The 17,349-nt window shown below is 36.8% G+C and overlaps 1 protein-coding gene across 22 annotated transcripts in view; it reads right to left on the bottom strand.

Moving 5' to 3' along the window:
* MCTP1 (multiple C2 and transmembrane domain containing 1) overlaps window positions 1–17,349 on the bottom strand; it is a 529,626-nt gene that overhangs the window by 68,935 nt on the left and 443,342 nt on the right. For all 22 annotated transcript variants that reach the window (XM_042943593.1, XM_042943612.1, XM_042943560.1 and 19 more), the window contains one exon: window positions 4,275–4,328. In XM_042943593.1, coding sequence (XP_042799527.1) covers window positions 4,275–4,328 — 54 coding nt within the window. The remainder of the gene's footprint in view (window positions 1–4,274; window positions 4,329–17,349) is intronic.

Below are 17,349 nucleotides of genomic sequence, written 5' to 3' on the forward strand. Positions count from 1 at the left end.
GACTTCTCTTTCCCTGCCTTTCTCCAAAGCTTTGATCGGCTCCCCCACCATGTAATTGTTTCATGGAATATAACTAGAACATGTTGCCAGATTAGAATCTTCTTCTATCACATATCAGAGGTATCTCCTCCCCCACCCCATCCTTGATTTGAGATGCAGAGATGTATGCATCCTGGGTATATTGTATACATTTGTAGGGCTGGAGAATCAAAGCAGAAAACAGAGATTTCAAGAATTAAAGCAAACAATCTGTGTATTTTGAAGTAACTCAGATATGTTTCATTCATTGCATCTAGTTATCTTGAAACACAGTAACCTTGACATAATGGCTGAGGAAAAAGGAGAAGCAATGCAAGCATAAATGCCTGAACACTTTAATATCTTTTATCAATAAACATTAGTAGTATGCCATGCGTCTGAATCCATGCTTACCCTGAGGAAAACCTGCATTCTATCTTCTGCTTCCTGATATTGCAGCTGGATCCCATTACAAGGGTAGAACACACCATGGGAAGCATGCCTAAACTTTTTAAGCTACAAAACGAAAGCTGATCTTCATTAATTAGATGTCTAGATTATGCAGATTGACCAATGTATTATTATAAATAACACGGTCAAAAACACTATTAGATGGCTTATTGATAGGTCCACCTAGGTAATTTAGCTAAGCCTTAAGTATTTACTAAGATATTCTATTAACCACAAAGGCAGGATTTGGTGTCAGGTCAAAAATCAGATCAAACTGTGACTTTGTGGCTGATGGCTGAGAGAAGGCTCTACAACAAAGGGAACTGAGAACAAAGTAGGATGTCTTTCTAACATTTAATTCAGGAGAAATTTCATCTCTGGTAGAGCTTCATCTAGTACTACTACATAATGCAGATAAGTGAAACAAGTCAATGATTCATAACTAAGAACCACCATTTAAAACCCATCTTCTCTGCCTTTGTGAAAACCGTGGAATTGGACTAAGAGAGAAGCCACCCAACTTTAGGTTCAGGCAAATGTGGACAATGGATCCTAGAATGAAGGCTAAGTCTGAGGATCACAAACTCTCACCTGAATGATTAGCTGTTTTAATAAAAAAGGACACACGAAAAAAAAAATCCTCAAAAGCCCATCGCATGGAAAAGCTTTAGGATCTGTGGTTCCAGGTGAATTGTGTCTTAGCTTTTACTAACTTTAACCAAAGTCTTCCCAGGTGCTGAAGTTAGCACTAAAGAAAAGCTCTTACGAAACTGTTACGCGCAGTAATTATAATCTGTGTCCGCTTCAACTTCTTGTACCTGTGTCTTTGCCATCTATATAATTATGTTGAGGGAAAACACTTCGAGCTGAAATGAAATAAACGACTTCGGTTTATGCCCACACGGACCTTGTCAAGTAGCCAATGACTTGCCCTTTCATTGTGAGTGACTAATATCAATGCTGGCTCTAAAGAAAGACACTTTTCATAATCGCCCAACAATCTGCTAAGTGAAAACATATGGACAGGCTTAGGCAAAGCCTGCCAGGGGTCTTTGCTGAATGGAAAACAGGTGCTCTCATTCTGTGCCACGTAATACCCCATTTACCCCCAAGTCCAAAGGTTATAGGACTAATAGCTGCCTTGTGGTAATCAGGGAAAGCCCAGAAACCAGCCTTGGTGTAACATCTGGGACATATTTTACATACTTGCAACATATGCTTCAGGTTCAATTAAAGTGAGGCTTTGGCACATTTATTAATCTTTTTTACTTTTATCCTATAAGAGGACTCACTGACCTGACCCCACTATTATGCCATATGAGAAAACAGAGAAATAATGAGAGCTAGAGGTCAGTGCCTGCTCATATGGCAAAAAACACATTTGTTTTCTCCTGAAATTCCATTACGCACAACTCTATACACAAACTTTAAACAGAGGAACCAATGAATTTTTTAAAGTAGGAAATTACCCTTCTCTCACTCAGACACACTGATAGCCAAGACTTACAACCTTTGCCACTATGACAGCCACTCAAGAGACGGAAGCTGGTAAATGGAAACTTGAAGGATCTTTTCATATTTTCATTTCTTATGGTAAAAACTTTCTATTTTAACACGTCCACTCTAGGATTCTTCCATTACGCAAGCCCCTAAAAGTCTTTTGTAAATTATTATACTTGAGATTTTCTTTTTGTTCAGGTATAATTTTTATGCTATCAATTGCATTGTGACTGGAAAAGAAAAGCCTCCTTATATATCCCTCGAATAAAGGGTTGGATTTATGAAAATCAGCTCACAACCTTTTCATATGGAAAACACACTGTTTGTCAGCGTCCTGCACGCAAGAATACAGTAGAATTCACACAGTAATTTAAGCACTCACTTTCAATCAACTCTGGTAACCAGATCTGCAAATGTGTTAGAACCAGGGTGTCATTTCCAGACCCCTAAACACTAGATGACAATAGATGCCACTCCAGAGACTTGGTGCTGTTTCCACCTGGCATGCTCCACTCAACATCTAGGTTTTAGGGAGGTGGTTAACCAAGTGTTATTTGCTTCCCACTCCTAACATCCTCTCTGTTTAAAAAAATGACCATAAAGGGGAGATTAGTGGTTTGGAGTAGCAACAAACTGGCTAAAAAAAATACAGGTTGACTTCAAGCAGGGACATTGAAGTACTAGACTTCACTAAGGGTTTCCATTTATTAGCATTTCTGGAGAAACGCCCGCTGCTGGAATGAATCTTTATGGTGGCTTTAATAATAAAGCAGCAACAAGCAAGGGAAAATAGCCATAAATGGATGGCAGCTCAGTGTTTATCAGCAGAGAAATGATGATTCAGGGCTGGCATGTTGAGTTAAAATACAAGCTCTCTACCGCTCTAACACTGACCTTAACAATAAATCATATCATTTATTGCCAGAAGTGTATGTTCATGTTATTTAACATTAAAAACAAGCACATACATGTTTTTGTAGGAAGATTTTGTTAGTTTATGTTTGATGATGTCACTAATGACTAAATGATATACAGAAGAAAAATTTCACATAAAATCTCTATCAATTTAAAAATGTTTGGAACAACATTAGATGGGAGAAAGTGTGTGTGTGTGTGTGTGTGTGTGTGTGTGCGTGTGTGTGTGTGTCTATGTTTTCATTCTCCTTCTAGCACTGAATATTAGTCAAGAAAAAATCATGTGGGAGTTTGACTAATCGCTGTGAATTTTTTTTTAACATTTCTAATGCTTGCTTCCAGCATGTGAATTCTTATACAAGGATATAACTGTACATGTCTAGTAGAATCAAAGGTCAAGGGCATAAATTAAGATATACTGTTGTTCTCCTTTATTCCAAAAATTCACTGCTTTATTATAATAGAAATCAGATTCCAGTGAAGGTCAAAATCTGGTTTTGTATGCCAAACAATTTGGAAATAATGAATGATATTCTCTCTTCCCTCCCAATCTCACTCTAGCATCTTTTAGATTTTTGATCTAGAAATGCCCAAGGATTTTGATAAACCAGCATCACTATCCTCCTTGCCATAAAAAGACTTTCTTCTGACCCCAGACACCACCACCACAGTGGTTCAAGGTCATTCTAATTCATCCCTTCATTTATCCCCTCTCCACACAGGGGACAGCCAATCCAAGCGATTCCAGAAACTAGCTTTTTCTTTTTTTTTTTTTTTTTTTTTTTTTTTTACCGTGGTCATCATTCCCATGCCAACCAGCAATCAGAAAATAACCTGTCAACGGGCTTTCCTGACCAAGGAGCCACAGGGCTACCCCAAGTCAAGTCCAGGCAAGGACCATGAGCACTGGGATTATGTAAATGCCCTCTGAAGCCTTCCACACACACGTGTGTTCTTTTGCTGAGCAATTCTTTGAAAATTACAGATGACAACATCCATGTTGAACTTAAGCAGGCTGCTATTTTTTCACTTCTCTCTTCCTCCGAAGTGTAGCCCGATTTGTAATACTCAAGATAGGACAAATTTTTGCCCTTCAAAAACAGTTGTCACTGCTGTTATCTTCACGAGAGCTATCAAGTTTCAGACAAGCTGAATTATTTTTTTTTGTTCCTGGCAGAAAAATATTTGACCCAGCTCTGGACAAAAGCGAAGAGGATTTATAGCCCTCTCTCCTTCTTTGCAACATGCAGTGGCATTGTTAGGATGATAAACAGCGCTGTCCAATTTTCTGGACTCAAACACTTCAACTCCTTTTTTAACTGTCTGTGAAAACAGTGTCATGTCTACATTTCCCCATCCCCTGGTACCCAAGTGCTGGGAAAGATAATTACCTTGTCATCTTTGTCATCTTCTTCTTCCTCGTCCTCCAGCATGTCCTCCACTACCTGCAGACAGAAACAGAAGTCATTTTCGTGCTCTTAAGAGGAGAGAATTTTGTTCTGTCATTTTGAACCTTTTGGAAATGAAAACTTTATTAACATTTGAAACAGATTCGTGGAGAGGGACTATTTGATCTAGAGATAGGGATTAGGGAAATGCTCTGCCTTTAATTGATTGAAACCAGGGAAGTGGATCCCACTCGGGGAAACCCTATTTGTGTGAAATGTTCCGTGACAACTTAAAGAATTTGAACTATGCATAAGGTAAACTAACATTAATTTGAGAGATGCTTTAAATCAGGAACTTTCCTTTTTTACCTACTCCACTGTCTGTATTAATGAGGCACTTTAAGTTTGGAGCTAGATAACTAAGCAGAATCCAATTCTGCTATTTCGAATTCACTTTTCACCAAGCTTTAAGTATACTGTCTGTCTGTCGATTTATGCTGGTGGTCTATGGCATAAAGCTAGTATCTTCCATGGCTCAAATTTTACTTTTTAAAAATTTTTTTATTGAATACATTTGATGTGTAACATTGCATAAGTTTAAAGTATGCTGTGTGTTACTTGGACACATTTATGTGTTGTAATATGTTTGCTAATGTAGCACTATTTATATTACATAATTATAGTACACTATTAGTGCCTATGTTCATTATACTGTGCATCAGATCTTGATGGCCTACTTAATACCTGTCATAAGCTTGTGCCCTTAAACACCATCACTGCTATCCCTGCCACCCATTCCCTGGTAACCACCATTTTACTATCTTTTTGTATACGTTTGACTTTTTTAGATTCCATGTATAAATGCTATCATATAGTACCACTCTTCCTCTGACTTATCTTGGTTATAATGTGCTCAAGGTCCAGCCATGTTCTCACAAAAGGGAGGCTATCTTCTTGTCTTATAACTGAATAACATTCCTCTGCGTATACATGCCACATCTTTTTCATGCATTCACCTGTCGATGGGCATTTGGGTTGTTTCCCTATATTGGCAACATATAGGGAATCATGCTGCAGTAAACATGTTAGCACAGATAATTTTTCGATATCCTGTGTTCATTTCCTTTGGGTATATATTTAGAAGCATAATTGTTGGACCATATGGCAGATCTATTTTTATTTTTTTGAGGAACTTCCACATTGTTTTCCATAGTGTTGTAACCAATTTACATTCCTACCAATAGTGTATAAAGTTCTATATTCGCCACATCCTCAAGAGGACCTATCGTCTCTTCCTGATGACAGCCATTCTAAGAGACGTTCATTAACTCATTGAGACTTTGATATAGAGATGGTATCGCATTGTGGTTTAGGTTTGCATTTCCTGGACAGTAGTGATGTTAAGCATCTTTTCATCTGTCTGTTGGTCATTTTGATGTTCTCTTTGGAAAGGTGTCTATTTAGTTCTTCTGCCTATTTTTATTCATTCATTCATTCATTCATTCATTCATTAAATATTGATTTAGTATTGAGAGAGAGAGAGAAAGTGAGAGAAAGCACAAGCAGGGGAGGGGCAGAGAGAGAGAGGGAGACACAGGATCAGCATCCGAAGCAGGCCATAGGCTCTGAGCTGTCAGCACAGAGCCAGTAGAGGGGCTCGAACTCACCAACTATGAGATCATGACCTGAGTTGAATTTGGACGCTTAACCAACTGAGCCACCCTGGGTGTCCCTCTTCTGCCTAGTTTTAAATTGGATCGTTTGCTTGTTGTTGTTGTTGTTGTTTAGGGAGTTGACTGAGTTCTTCAGATATTTTGGATATTAATCCCTTATCTGATATATTGTTTGCAAAAGTTTCTCCCACTCTGTAGGTGGTCTTTTTATTGTGTTAAATCATTTGTTCCACTGTGCAGAGCTTTTGAGTTTGAGGTAGTCTCATTTGTTTATTTTTTCTTCTGTTGTTTGTGGTTTTGGGGTCATCAAAGCTCACATTTTAATTCTTATGTATAAATGTCAACTTTTGACTATCTCTCTGTAGTTTTGATTTTGTGGGTTACCAGAAACTCTTATTTTAATTCTCTGATTTTACACAAGGATTACATTATGAGAATGGACAATGAAAGAAAATTAGAAATGTATTCAATAATCAAACGTATGGGATATGTATAGGATATGTATATATAACCCTATAGGTAGATTTTTTTTAATGAATGTATTTTTTATGACTCCTTGTTTCCTTACTTCAACTTAATGCAATCTTCATTTTGGATTTGTCAAATAATTTGACCTTTCCTTGATTAATGTGTAACTGTGGTATTACAAATGGGATTTCACTCTGTCAGGTGTTTTATTATGGTTTTATGTACCTACACACACTACTCTCTCTCTCTCTCTCTCTCTCTCCATGGAAACCAAAAATTTTAAAAAACTTTGGGGAGGGTTGGCATTCAGGTAAGTGCTAACTTCTGATTGCATTTATGCCATTTCATATAATTTCTCATTCTTGTGGTGCTTTTCTTTTTTATCCAGTCTGTATCTCGATTTCTGAATAAACTTGATAGAATCATGGTTATTAAATATTTTTAAATCTTTCTCCCAGAGCTCACAACTTTAAAAGATAGGGGAGACAGCTAGTGCTTCTTTCATGTGGCTTATGATATAGACAGGAATATGTTATGAGTGAAAACTTCAATAGCTAAGACTGTATTATGCAAAGAGCTACACAAACTGAGATAACATGTCAGGACTTTCAGTGATCTAATAATTGTTCTCAAATATTCTAAAAGCATTAACTTATTTAAAATAATAGCCCAAACACAAACTTCCATTTCTCATAAACCAATAGAGAACCTAAAGCATCTGACAGCTTGTGAGCTTGTTCCTAATTTAAATTTTTTTTTCTTTTTTAATTTTAGAGAGAGAGAGAGAGAGAGTGAGAGAGCCCAAGCAGGTGAAAGGGGCAGAAGGGGATAGAGAATGTGTCCCATGCAGGCTCTACGCTCACCATAGAGCATGATGCAGGGCTTGATCTCGCGACCCTAGGATCATGACCTGAGCTGAAGTCAAGAGTTAGACACTCAACCAACTGAGCCACCCAGGTGTTCTGAGATTGTTCCTAATTTAATGGCCTGCTTTAAATCTTCTATTATATGGTAGAATTTTGTGGTCTTTCATTTGGACATTCAGCATTTCAAAAGAACCATAATAGTACAAAGTACTGTTTCCAATATCTGGTGAGAATTTACACTTATTTTGAAGACATATAAAGCAATTAAACCTCACCAAGAAAGGACTCTTAACATTACTTCTAACTATACTCAGCAACTCCATGAGCATTTATTATAAAGCTCCTTGTCCAAGAAACACAGTGCTAGGTAATGCAGGAATATAAAGATGAAAAACACAGAAATTTCATCTATACTCATGTCAGCCTTCAAGAGGTTTATAATCCAATAGAATTTAAATGGAGCCTATAAGCTAATCTTTCATGTTGACTTTTAATTTCCTGAAATTTTGAAGTATTCAGAAGTATATAGACAGTAATAGTAACAATGTATAATCAAGGTGCTATAAGCTAGGCAATTCCAAATTGGGCTAGTTTTGATGGAGGTTTAAATAGGAGAAATAGCGACAGTATTTCAGTACATTGCATTCTTCCAAAGAATTCACCTAACACAGCAAGTAGCTGAAACAGAACTCAAATCCAGACAGTGGGATAGCATAGAGGCAGTTCTCACCCCTTGCTCAATTATTGGGGCAGGGGATGAAGTCACCTAACTTTCATAAGTTTTATTAAAATAACTACAATTTTGTATCTCTAATAAAACGAGTTTAAAAGTTTTGATTTAGATTAAGTAATTTTTAGGTTGGTCATTATTATCCATTTTTATTTTTCAGTAAAAGTTGTATACATTTGAAAGTATAAAACAGAATGATGTAGTGTGGTTAAGTCATGTTTTCCTTAAATTACCCACACAAAGTCATTTATCAAAAGAAATGAATAATACAGTATACTTTTATTCCTTTGCATAAACTCAGTGTTTTCACTAGTTATTATTAAAAATGTATTATATGCCTCTCTTTAGTATGTATGATTATACTGCAGGTGCTAGGAAAGAAAAATGGTGTCAGATTGTGCCTAACAGATTGCAAGGGGCATACTAATGTTCAAGAAATATTTGTTGATAGAATGAATAAATGATTGCATCAACAATTCTTAATATTTCTTTTTTTTGTTTTCTTTTGTAGTTTTTATTGATTTACTTATTGTAAGAGAGGGAGAGAGAACAGAGAGACAGAGAGAGGTGGAGAGGGACAGAGAAGGAGAGAGGGAGAATCCGAAACAGGCTCTGTGTTGTCAGTGCAAAGCCTGACGTGGGGCTTGATCTCAGGAACCTTGAGATCATGATCTGAGCTGAAATCAAGAGTTGGCCGCTTAATCGACTAAGCTACCCAGGTGCCCATATTCTTTATGTCTTTCAATAGGCTTTTATGTAAAAGAACTGAACTAGCTCACAGAAGTAAACTAACTTGTCTGGGAAGACCTACACCTAATCAGTGATACAGATTAATAAAAGCAAATATTCAAAATGCCTTCAAATATTTGCCTGGACACAGAAACCATAAGTATTTACCCTTTAATGTTTGGAGATTTGTACTACCTTCAAGTTAATTTTCAAAACTTCCAAGTATTATTGAAACAAACAAGCCAATAGCTTAATTTACACAATTTCCAAATTAGCTGTGGATCTTATGTTCAAGTACAACTCAAAGAGGTCTTCAGAATCAGGCTCTTCATTTGCAAAACCCAAACTGTTCTTACCCTGCACAAGTGGGTAATTGGCTACGCACAATTGCTCTACAAATGTGCAGCCAGAACCACCCAATACAACCATTTGCTTTTACATTTGGCAGAAAAGTGTTGTGTTAGTGAGAGGCCTTTGTGTTGTGTTTTAGCGCTCTAGTGAGGGCTTTTCCCCTCCTCCAGTGCCTTTTTAATGTTACATCATAAACATCTACAAACGAGGATTTATAATACTGATGCTTTCCTATGGATGCCTTTAAGCTGCTTCAGAATTATCCCACTATTACATTTTGCTCAGGTGAAGTTAAGGTGGCTTCGAAAATGGAGATAATAGCACCTATCCCACAGTGTTGATTAAGGATCCAATGAAATAATGTGTTTAAAGTACTTAGCACACTTTCTGTATCGAAGTAAGTGTTCAGAAATGTTAGCTATTAGTGAAAAGAAAAATAGCATCAAGAATATTTTAAACAGTAATTTTTAAAAATTAAATTATGTATTTTTTTCCTGGGCAAAATATTCAGTCTTCTTAATGACATACAAAATTTCGATTCATGTTTCACAGACACTAAGAAACACACAATGGGACACAGGTAGAGGCTTGCATAAGTATTCCCAATTAAAAATGATAATGCTTTTGCTAATTTTCAGGTGTTAACGGTCCAATAAAATGGAAGGCTATGAAGGCAAAAGTGTTTCAGAAGTGGGGCTGTGCTTGGAGACGTGAGCCCTGGCCAAATGCAATGAATACTGAAACTGCAGACCGAGCTTTTCAAAACAAACTGTATATATTACTGAAGTGCATTTAATGACTGCACAAAACCGCAACCTTTCCCAGAGAACTCAAACAACACCTACCATTTTGAAAGAGTGTGCTGGAGTTGAACACTTAAAAAAGGAAAACAAAATAAAGGAGGCTTCGTCTCAAACTCCAGCTCCTTCCTCTTCAAATAAAACCCCATAAGGACTACATAGTTTTGTTTGCAAGTATATTAAGTCCAGTTGCCTAAACATTTGTCAACAATAATTTAATAACAACACATATGCAGGATTTCCTTGAGAAAAAAACCCACATGTGTTAAAAAAAGATACATTTTTACCAAGTTCCCCCCCACCCTTTCCCTTTTCTTCAAGGGGGATATCTCAGACCGGCTCTAGAATTCTCTTTCCAAATTATGCTTTCTGATACCTTGCTTGAAAGCAAGTAGTATTAATCAAACAAAGGAAGGGCACTAGGGAAATCAGAAAGATGTAATGCAAGCAGTTAAAAGTGACATGACCTTCTGTAATGTCGCTCGTCACAGACTTATATGCCACACGCTGGAGGAAGGTCTTGAAAGAAACTGATTCCCTGGTACTATTCCTTGAACGTAATACTAATAAAGATGACATTTTTAAAAACACACGTAGACAGCCCCAAATGCAGCATGCCAGCTACATTACAGCCGAAGAATAAGCAGATAATGTTGTTTTTAAAAGCCTAATATTTCTTCCTTCATATTCCACGTTTGCTGAACACTTGTCATTAACATATAAAACATAATATGTGGCTACACTTTTTAAAAATCCATTTTCAAATGGAGCAAGATTGCATCTGTAGAATCTATATGTTATATAGTTGCATAGGAGCTCTTTTCAGATTATGACTTTTAATTATAATTCAACACAACTTAAATGCTTTATGATTTGCAAGGAAATAAAAATTTTATTTGGCTGAAAATGTTAATAATGGTGCTGGTAATCTGAATAAAAACATGACATGTTTAATGTTACTGCACCAGACAATGATATATAAGGGAAGGGACCAAGGGATGTGGAAAAGGATGACTGAGGTGGCGAAGGGATGACAAAAAGTGGACTCGGGTAAACTTCATTGTTAAAGTCATCATGGAGCAGTGAATCCCAATTACTGCTTTTTAATGCCAGTTTAGGGAGCATGTTTTAAGACAAAACTGACCAAAGGGGATTAAAACGCCCATCAATAATTCTGGAAATACTCTGTATTATGATTTTCCCAGGAATGAAATCTTCCACTTATTTATAACTCTTTAAAGAAAAAGGAACCAAAAGGATCCTGGCTATGTCACTCTTGTAAGATAAGGATTGAGTACCACAAGGCCAGAAACTCTCAAAAGCCAAAGCTGACACAAACTGGGTTCTTTCATCTGTTTACTTTTTTCCTTGGGAATAATCTTTGAATTAAATAGATGTTTTGCTATGTTCAGAATGAATAGCTGCACAATTCAAATTGCTTTACTCAAACACGGTCTATAAAAAAGCAACACATTTAAATTAAAGAAGAAATCACTGCTGTCCAGATGTGCAACTGCATGTTAAAAAATTAAAGAAAGAAAATTGTCACAAAAGAAAGAAGTTTCATATTTAATTTCATATTCATAGAACATCCAAATGTGTACAGATGCTTATATTTGGACACATTACAAACTAAATGCCTATTTCCACCCTAGAGATATAGAGGAATTTGGAGAGAATGGTATTCTTCAACATGGTCTGGAGTTCATTTATACCATTTTGTGTGTGCATAAACCAAGCAGAGCATGCATTTGTGTGCCAATGAATTTATTACATGTGTAAATATGTGAAATTATAGAAAGTCTATGGATTGAGAAGATGCCTATAACCAGTCAGATTATTTCAGATCACTGAAAAGTACCAGGGGTCAAGCTAAAGACTTCTGTGGTCAATGAGATCATTATAGGTGTGCTTGGGCTGTCATTTTCACAACAGCACATCTGCTTCTCACGAAATTTTTGAGAAGGAACTTTTGCAAAATGAATGGTGCAATTAAGCTGCACATGTAATTTACTCCACGTTTGCAAGAATAAGAAGAGTCGTAAACAGGTCTGGGATACACTGTTTCATCTAGTATATCTCAAAAGCAACTGGATGTATGATGGCTGCTTAGTTTGATTCACGCTATTAAAGATTTGACCTTGGAGAATTTCAGCCACAGTAGTCATCAAGATAACTGAACCACTAGATGTAATAATAATTAGTGTGATAGGCTTGCCAGTGAGGTTGAATATATTGCAATACAAAAGAAGGCAGACTAAAAAGAAAAGCACGATTACTTACTGCTAAAAGACTTCCTGATTTTCACAGAGACACTCAAATACAATTATTTCTTCTTGCAGAATGCATTTCCTTGGCTCATTCTGGGAAGTGCCATGTTGTAATTTAGTCTGATTCTTAATAGGAAATGTGGCTTTAATGTGGCTATCAGATGACTTTTGATGCATGCCACTGATTACATATAGCCTGTACTCTGCATCATCAACAACAACATTCTTATTTGCAGTATAATACGCTTTGCTGTAAGGTGCAAGGGCAGTAAATTTACTTTACTGGTCAAGAATATGTAACCTTTTATTTTATTAAGTGTCAGCTTAATATGCAGGAACCCTCTTCCATTATGAAAGACTAAATATAATATAAATTCTATAATCAGTATAAGCATCTTAAATGAATTTCTTTTCGTATTTCCTTCTGAGTATTCTTAAATGTTCATTCTTAGACTTACACAAAGCACTGTGAAAGGAATTCTAGTGTTTATTTGAACTATGTCTCCATCTAAAGGCTTCACAATGTATTGTGTTTTTGCTGGCAGGAAAAATTCTAAGCTTGGTGTCTTTAGGATGGTGCATATTAATTTGACTGAGCAGGGAAAAATAGGTCAACTCTTAACCAACAGTGCGCTTTTTAAATAACAATGCTTTTTTGAAACTATTTTTTTTTTTGTCAGGTTAGAAAAGAAGTATATAAAAAGCCCCCCAAATTGAATTGTTTAATATGCTTTGCGAAGTGAAATTAAAAGATCACTAGACGTAGCGCTAATCTATTTTATAAAATTTAGTATTTTCAAAGGCAAATTTCTCTGTGAATTCAAAGTAAACAGATCTCAAGTAAAAAAGAAAATTATGCACTCGAGCCTCTCTCTATAAAACCAGATTTCCATTCCAGAAGCACAAATTTGTTTTAAAAAAAAGGAAGGGAGGGGGTACAATTTTAAATGTTTCAAACTCTAAAACCACCGTAGGAATTTTTATTTTAAGTATCTCATCAAGAGTCCACATTATCCATTTAAAACATTTTCTGCCAAGCAAGAGGAGGGAGCCGTGTGACCTCTGTTAGACTTACCACATCTACATTCTTCTCAGAAACGTGCATTGTTCTAACCCCTGCAGACATGTTGGGGAGCATTAAAGCTGCAATAGTCAAGAAGTCCCTCTTCAGGTAAATGTAAGGTTTAGCACATGGAAAACAGGAAAACGCTACACTTTGCGAACAACAGAATTTGAAAACAACGACAACAATCATTTACCTTGGAGATTAATGTTCGCAAACTTTTGGACCTTACTGCTCTATTAGGTTTGACTCACTTTTTACAAAAATTCACCGCTACTCCCTATTTTAAGCAGTCTGTTGGGGGTAATGGAGGGGTGAGGGGAATAGGTGGACATGTGTGGAGAAAAATATTCTGACACTAATTTGATTTTCTTTTTCTTTTGTTCTTCTTGTGCCTAGAATATTTTGAAGCCTGAGAACATTATGTGAGAAGAATCTAACTTTGAAAAGAGACTGCGTTTTGAATGTCAAAAAATCATAGTCAGAAAACTTTAGTTTTTTTCTTTATATCCTTTTTCTATAAATAATAATGATAAAAATATTTTTTATCTCTTTTTGTAAAGAATAATCACCTCACAAAAGAAAGCCCATGTGGGTTTAGACCTACATTTGAACTGGAAAGAATGTCTGTGGTGAATGGCGAATTGTAGCATAAAAGCCTGAATGAAAAGAATGTTCACGAAACCTCACATAAAACCTCCGTAACCGTTTTATCATGAGCTTCCCACAATATAACACAAGAGCTCTATATTCTAGGAAAAGCTTGCCTGGTCCACTTATCATGTCTGCTTTATGTAGTGTACTGTATGATTGCTAAATTAGTGCATAATGCATTTATAATATTTATAGTACCAACATTTAGTTAAATAACCTTTATGTAAGATTTATGTTGATTTTTTTTATTTCTCATTTAATGGCAAATTATGAAGAGCATGTTTCATAAAGATAATTCTCCATTTAAATTCATCAGTCCATTAAATATTAAAATTATGTTTCTGATGCAATCGAGAACAAATTTGTCCAGCTTCAGTGATTATTTGCACTCATAAAAATTAGGCTTGATTAATAAAATTTAAATGCTTGATTAAGTTGACATTTTCATGTTCTATTCTGATTTATTAAAATTAGTCCCTGTGCCCAGGCCTGGTACGCTAGTGTGGGTTTACCTTCCTCCTTCTCTTAGTCGACATCCAGAGAGAGGCTGTTAGGAAGGTGTATTGTGCTTTTGGACTCAAAGATGGTTTCAGAAAAATGCCCTGTTCCTTGCTCACAGCGCTGCTGGCCCTGGTCTTTATGCATTGTGCATGGTGGAGGTTTGTATTACAATAAACAAGAAAAATGTTTCTTTCAAATATCTATTGATATGATCTGGAAAACGGCATTTATTTATGGTATTTCTGTAAAATCAGTTACGAAGAAGCTTTCATCTGTAGAGGATGGGTCGAATTTCTTCATCTGCTTTTTTTTTTTTTCTGATACAAAGTACAGTTTTTATATTTGTGGGACTTCCATACACATAGCAGGGGGGTTATAGACACAGGAAGTCTTTCTGTGACAGTGCTGTCTTTGTCTATAAGCCTAAAACCAATACTGATGGTCATAGAAAACCATCCTCTTCAAGAGCATTTACAAGGGAACTCTTCAAGAGAAGAAGTGACATACAATGTTTAAACCCTCATTATAGCCACCCTGGTTTGTCCTGTTTTCCACATGGTCAGGTGCCTAGTTGTCATTTATTGTGTCCTCACTATAAGACAGTAGGTTGTCTTTTCAATCCTCACAAGACCTCAACAAGGTGGGTATTATCCCTCTTGCTGATGAGGAAGCTGAAGCTCATGGGAATGAGTAAATTTGTACAGCCAACAAGGGGGAAGGTCTTGAGCTAAATCCAGGTCTTCCTAATTTCAAAATTTGGTCTTTTAACCTCAACTACCTGGAAACGAGTAGTGGCAACACTCATTTTTAAGATGTTTTTGATGCTGCCTGTGGGAGTGTCGCTCAGTTGGAAATTCGTTTAGATGAACTGACTTTCTTCCATTTAAGCATGCTACCAAAATATTTGGTTATTTAAAAAAACAAATGGCATGGTATGATAGTTATTTTTTCTCGCATGATGAAATAAATTCAGTAACAGATGACGGAAAATGCCCTTGAAGGGATATTTTAGTTTGGTTACCTACATGTACCATTATAGTTCTATGTACAAGATGGTGGAAAGGCTTTAAGTCTGCATGCCCTTGATAAATGTATATCATATAACACTAAAAAAATTATGAATATAAAACGCTCAGAATTATTGGACCCCTATAATAGTTCTGATTTACCAACATTTTCCACAAGCAGATAAAGACATACCATTTGGTTTCTACTTTTAGTTTGTTAATTGAAGTCTTGCACTTTCTTGTCACCTTTCCGAACCAGGGCAATAAATCTCCACAAATATCACAGGAAACCCTGTGCCAACACCACCCACTACAAAGGGTATAATGATCAGGACTAGCAATGCAAACTAGTGAAGGGGTCATGAGTCAGCTACACTACAAAGTGCTTCTGTTGACTGTATATCCTACCTCCCTCACCATAATGTTCCAAGGAGTTTTGGCTAGCTACAAGGAGATGGCAAAATCATTCACAAAGAACAAACAGGCTACCATTAAAAAGAGGGAGAGGGAGAATAACATATCCACCCTGGGAACTGAGACCCAAACTGTGAGTATCCATTTTTTCTTCTTTCCTTCAGCTCTCTCTTCAATTAGAGAAATGACAAAATTGTGGGGAAGACCTTTTGGAAGAACAAAGGTAATAAAAACATTTGGTTGACATACAGGTAAACGCCTGGGTTGGACACTTTGGAGAACCACCTAGGTAATGAGTTCTTTGGATCTAAGGGAGGCTTTGAAGGGAGTTTAGAAAGTTGGCTTTTCAAGGAGTTTCTGAGACACCAGAGGTGATTTGGGGCCCAAGTAAGAGAAAATCCATTATTTATGGGGGCAAGATACTCAGGTTTATTTCAAGGTTGCCAAGACAATTCATTTGGTGGAACAGGAGCTAGCTTTCAGGGAAGAATCCTCTAGAAGAATGAAGCTCCCCTCTTTATCTCTCACATGCGTCTTTGGAGAATCTGAACAAGGTGGGAAGGATTCAGGCAAGATACGAGAGTAACTACAAGCATCCTCTATGGCAGCTATCACTAACTTTAATCCTACCTTTCTTCTGAGTCTTAACAGATCCAAACCAACAAGTATGCCTTCCAGTGAGGAGAATCTTTAGTAAATTGACTTTTAAAAATAGAAATGTTTTCCTTTACATCTTTCTCTGTATGAACTGAGATGTCACGTACAGGTAACACTCATCTTCTACTGTTCTATAATTTTATCTTTCCAATTTGAAGTTTTGCTACAGTCTGAGAATAGAGTAGAAAGACAGCCAATATACTGAAGAAGTATTAAAGGCAAACATGGAGTTAGTGAAAGGGACAGACTGAAGGGTGGAATAAGAACTGTGGTCACAGATGAACAGACCCCTTTTCTTTACATATGCAGCCCATGCACATACATCTGGGGTGATCTAAACCCCTTTTGGTTGCACACCCTGCAAATCATATACACACCCCTATTATTGCATCTATTATATTCATGTACTTGACTTAGTTGTTTGTTTCCCTCATTAGACCACAAACTGTCCTGGGAAGGGACCCTCTCTTAATCATCTTTGAACAACAGCTAGTGACACGCCTGTAGATGTTTAATAAACTTTTGTTGAATGGAAATAGTCCTGCATAAAAATTAGACAATTTTTGGGGTGCCTAGGTGGCTCAGTCAGTTGAGCGTCTGACTTCGGCTGAGGTCATCATCTCACGGTTTGTGGGTTTGAGCCTGGCGTTGGGTACTGTGTTGACAGCTCAGAGCCTGGAGCCTGTTTCAGATTTTGTGTCTCCCTCTCTCTCTGTCCCTCTCCTGCTTGTATTCTGTCTGTCTGTCTCTCTCTCTCTCAACGATAAATCAACATTAAAAGGGGTGCTTTGATGGCTCAGTTGGTTAAGCGTCCAACTTCAACTCAGGTCATTATCTCACAGTTCATGGGTTCAAGCCTGGCGTTAGGTTCTGTGCTCACAGCTCAGAGCCTGGA

Source organism: Panthera leo, chromosome A1, assembly GCF_018350215.1.
Source record: "Panthera leo isolate Ple1 chromosome A1, P.leo_Ple1_pat1.1, whole genome shotgun sequence".
NCBI classification, from domain to species: Eukaryota; Metazoa; Chordata; class Mammalia; order Carnivora; family Felidae; genus Panthera; species Panthera leo.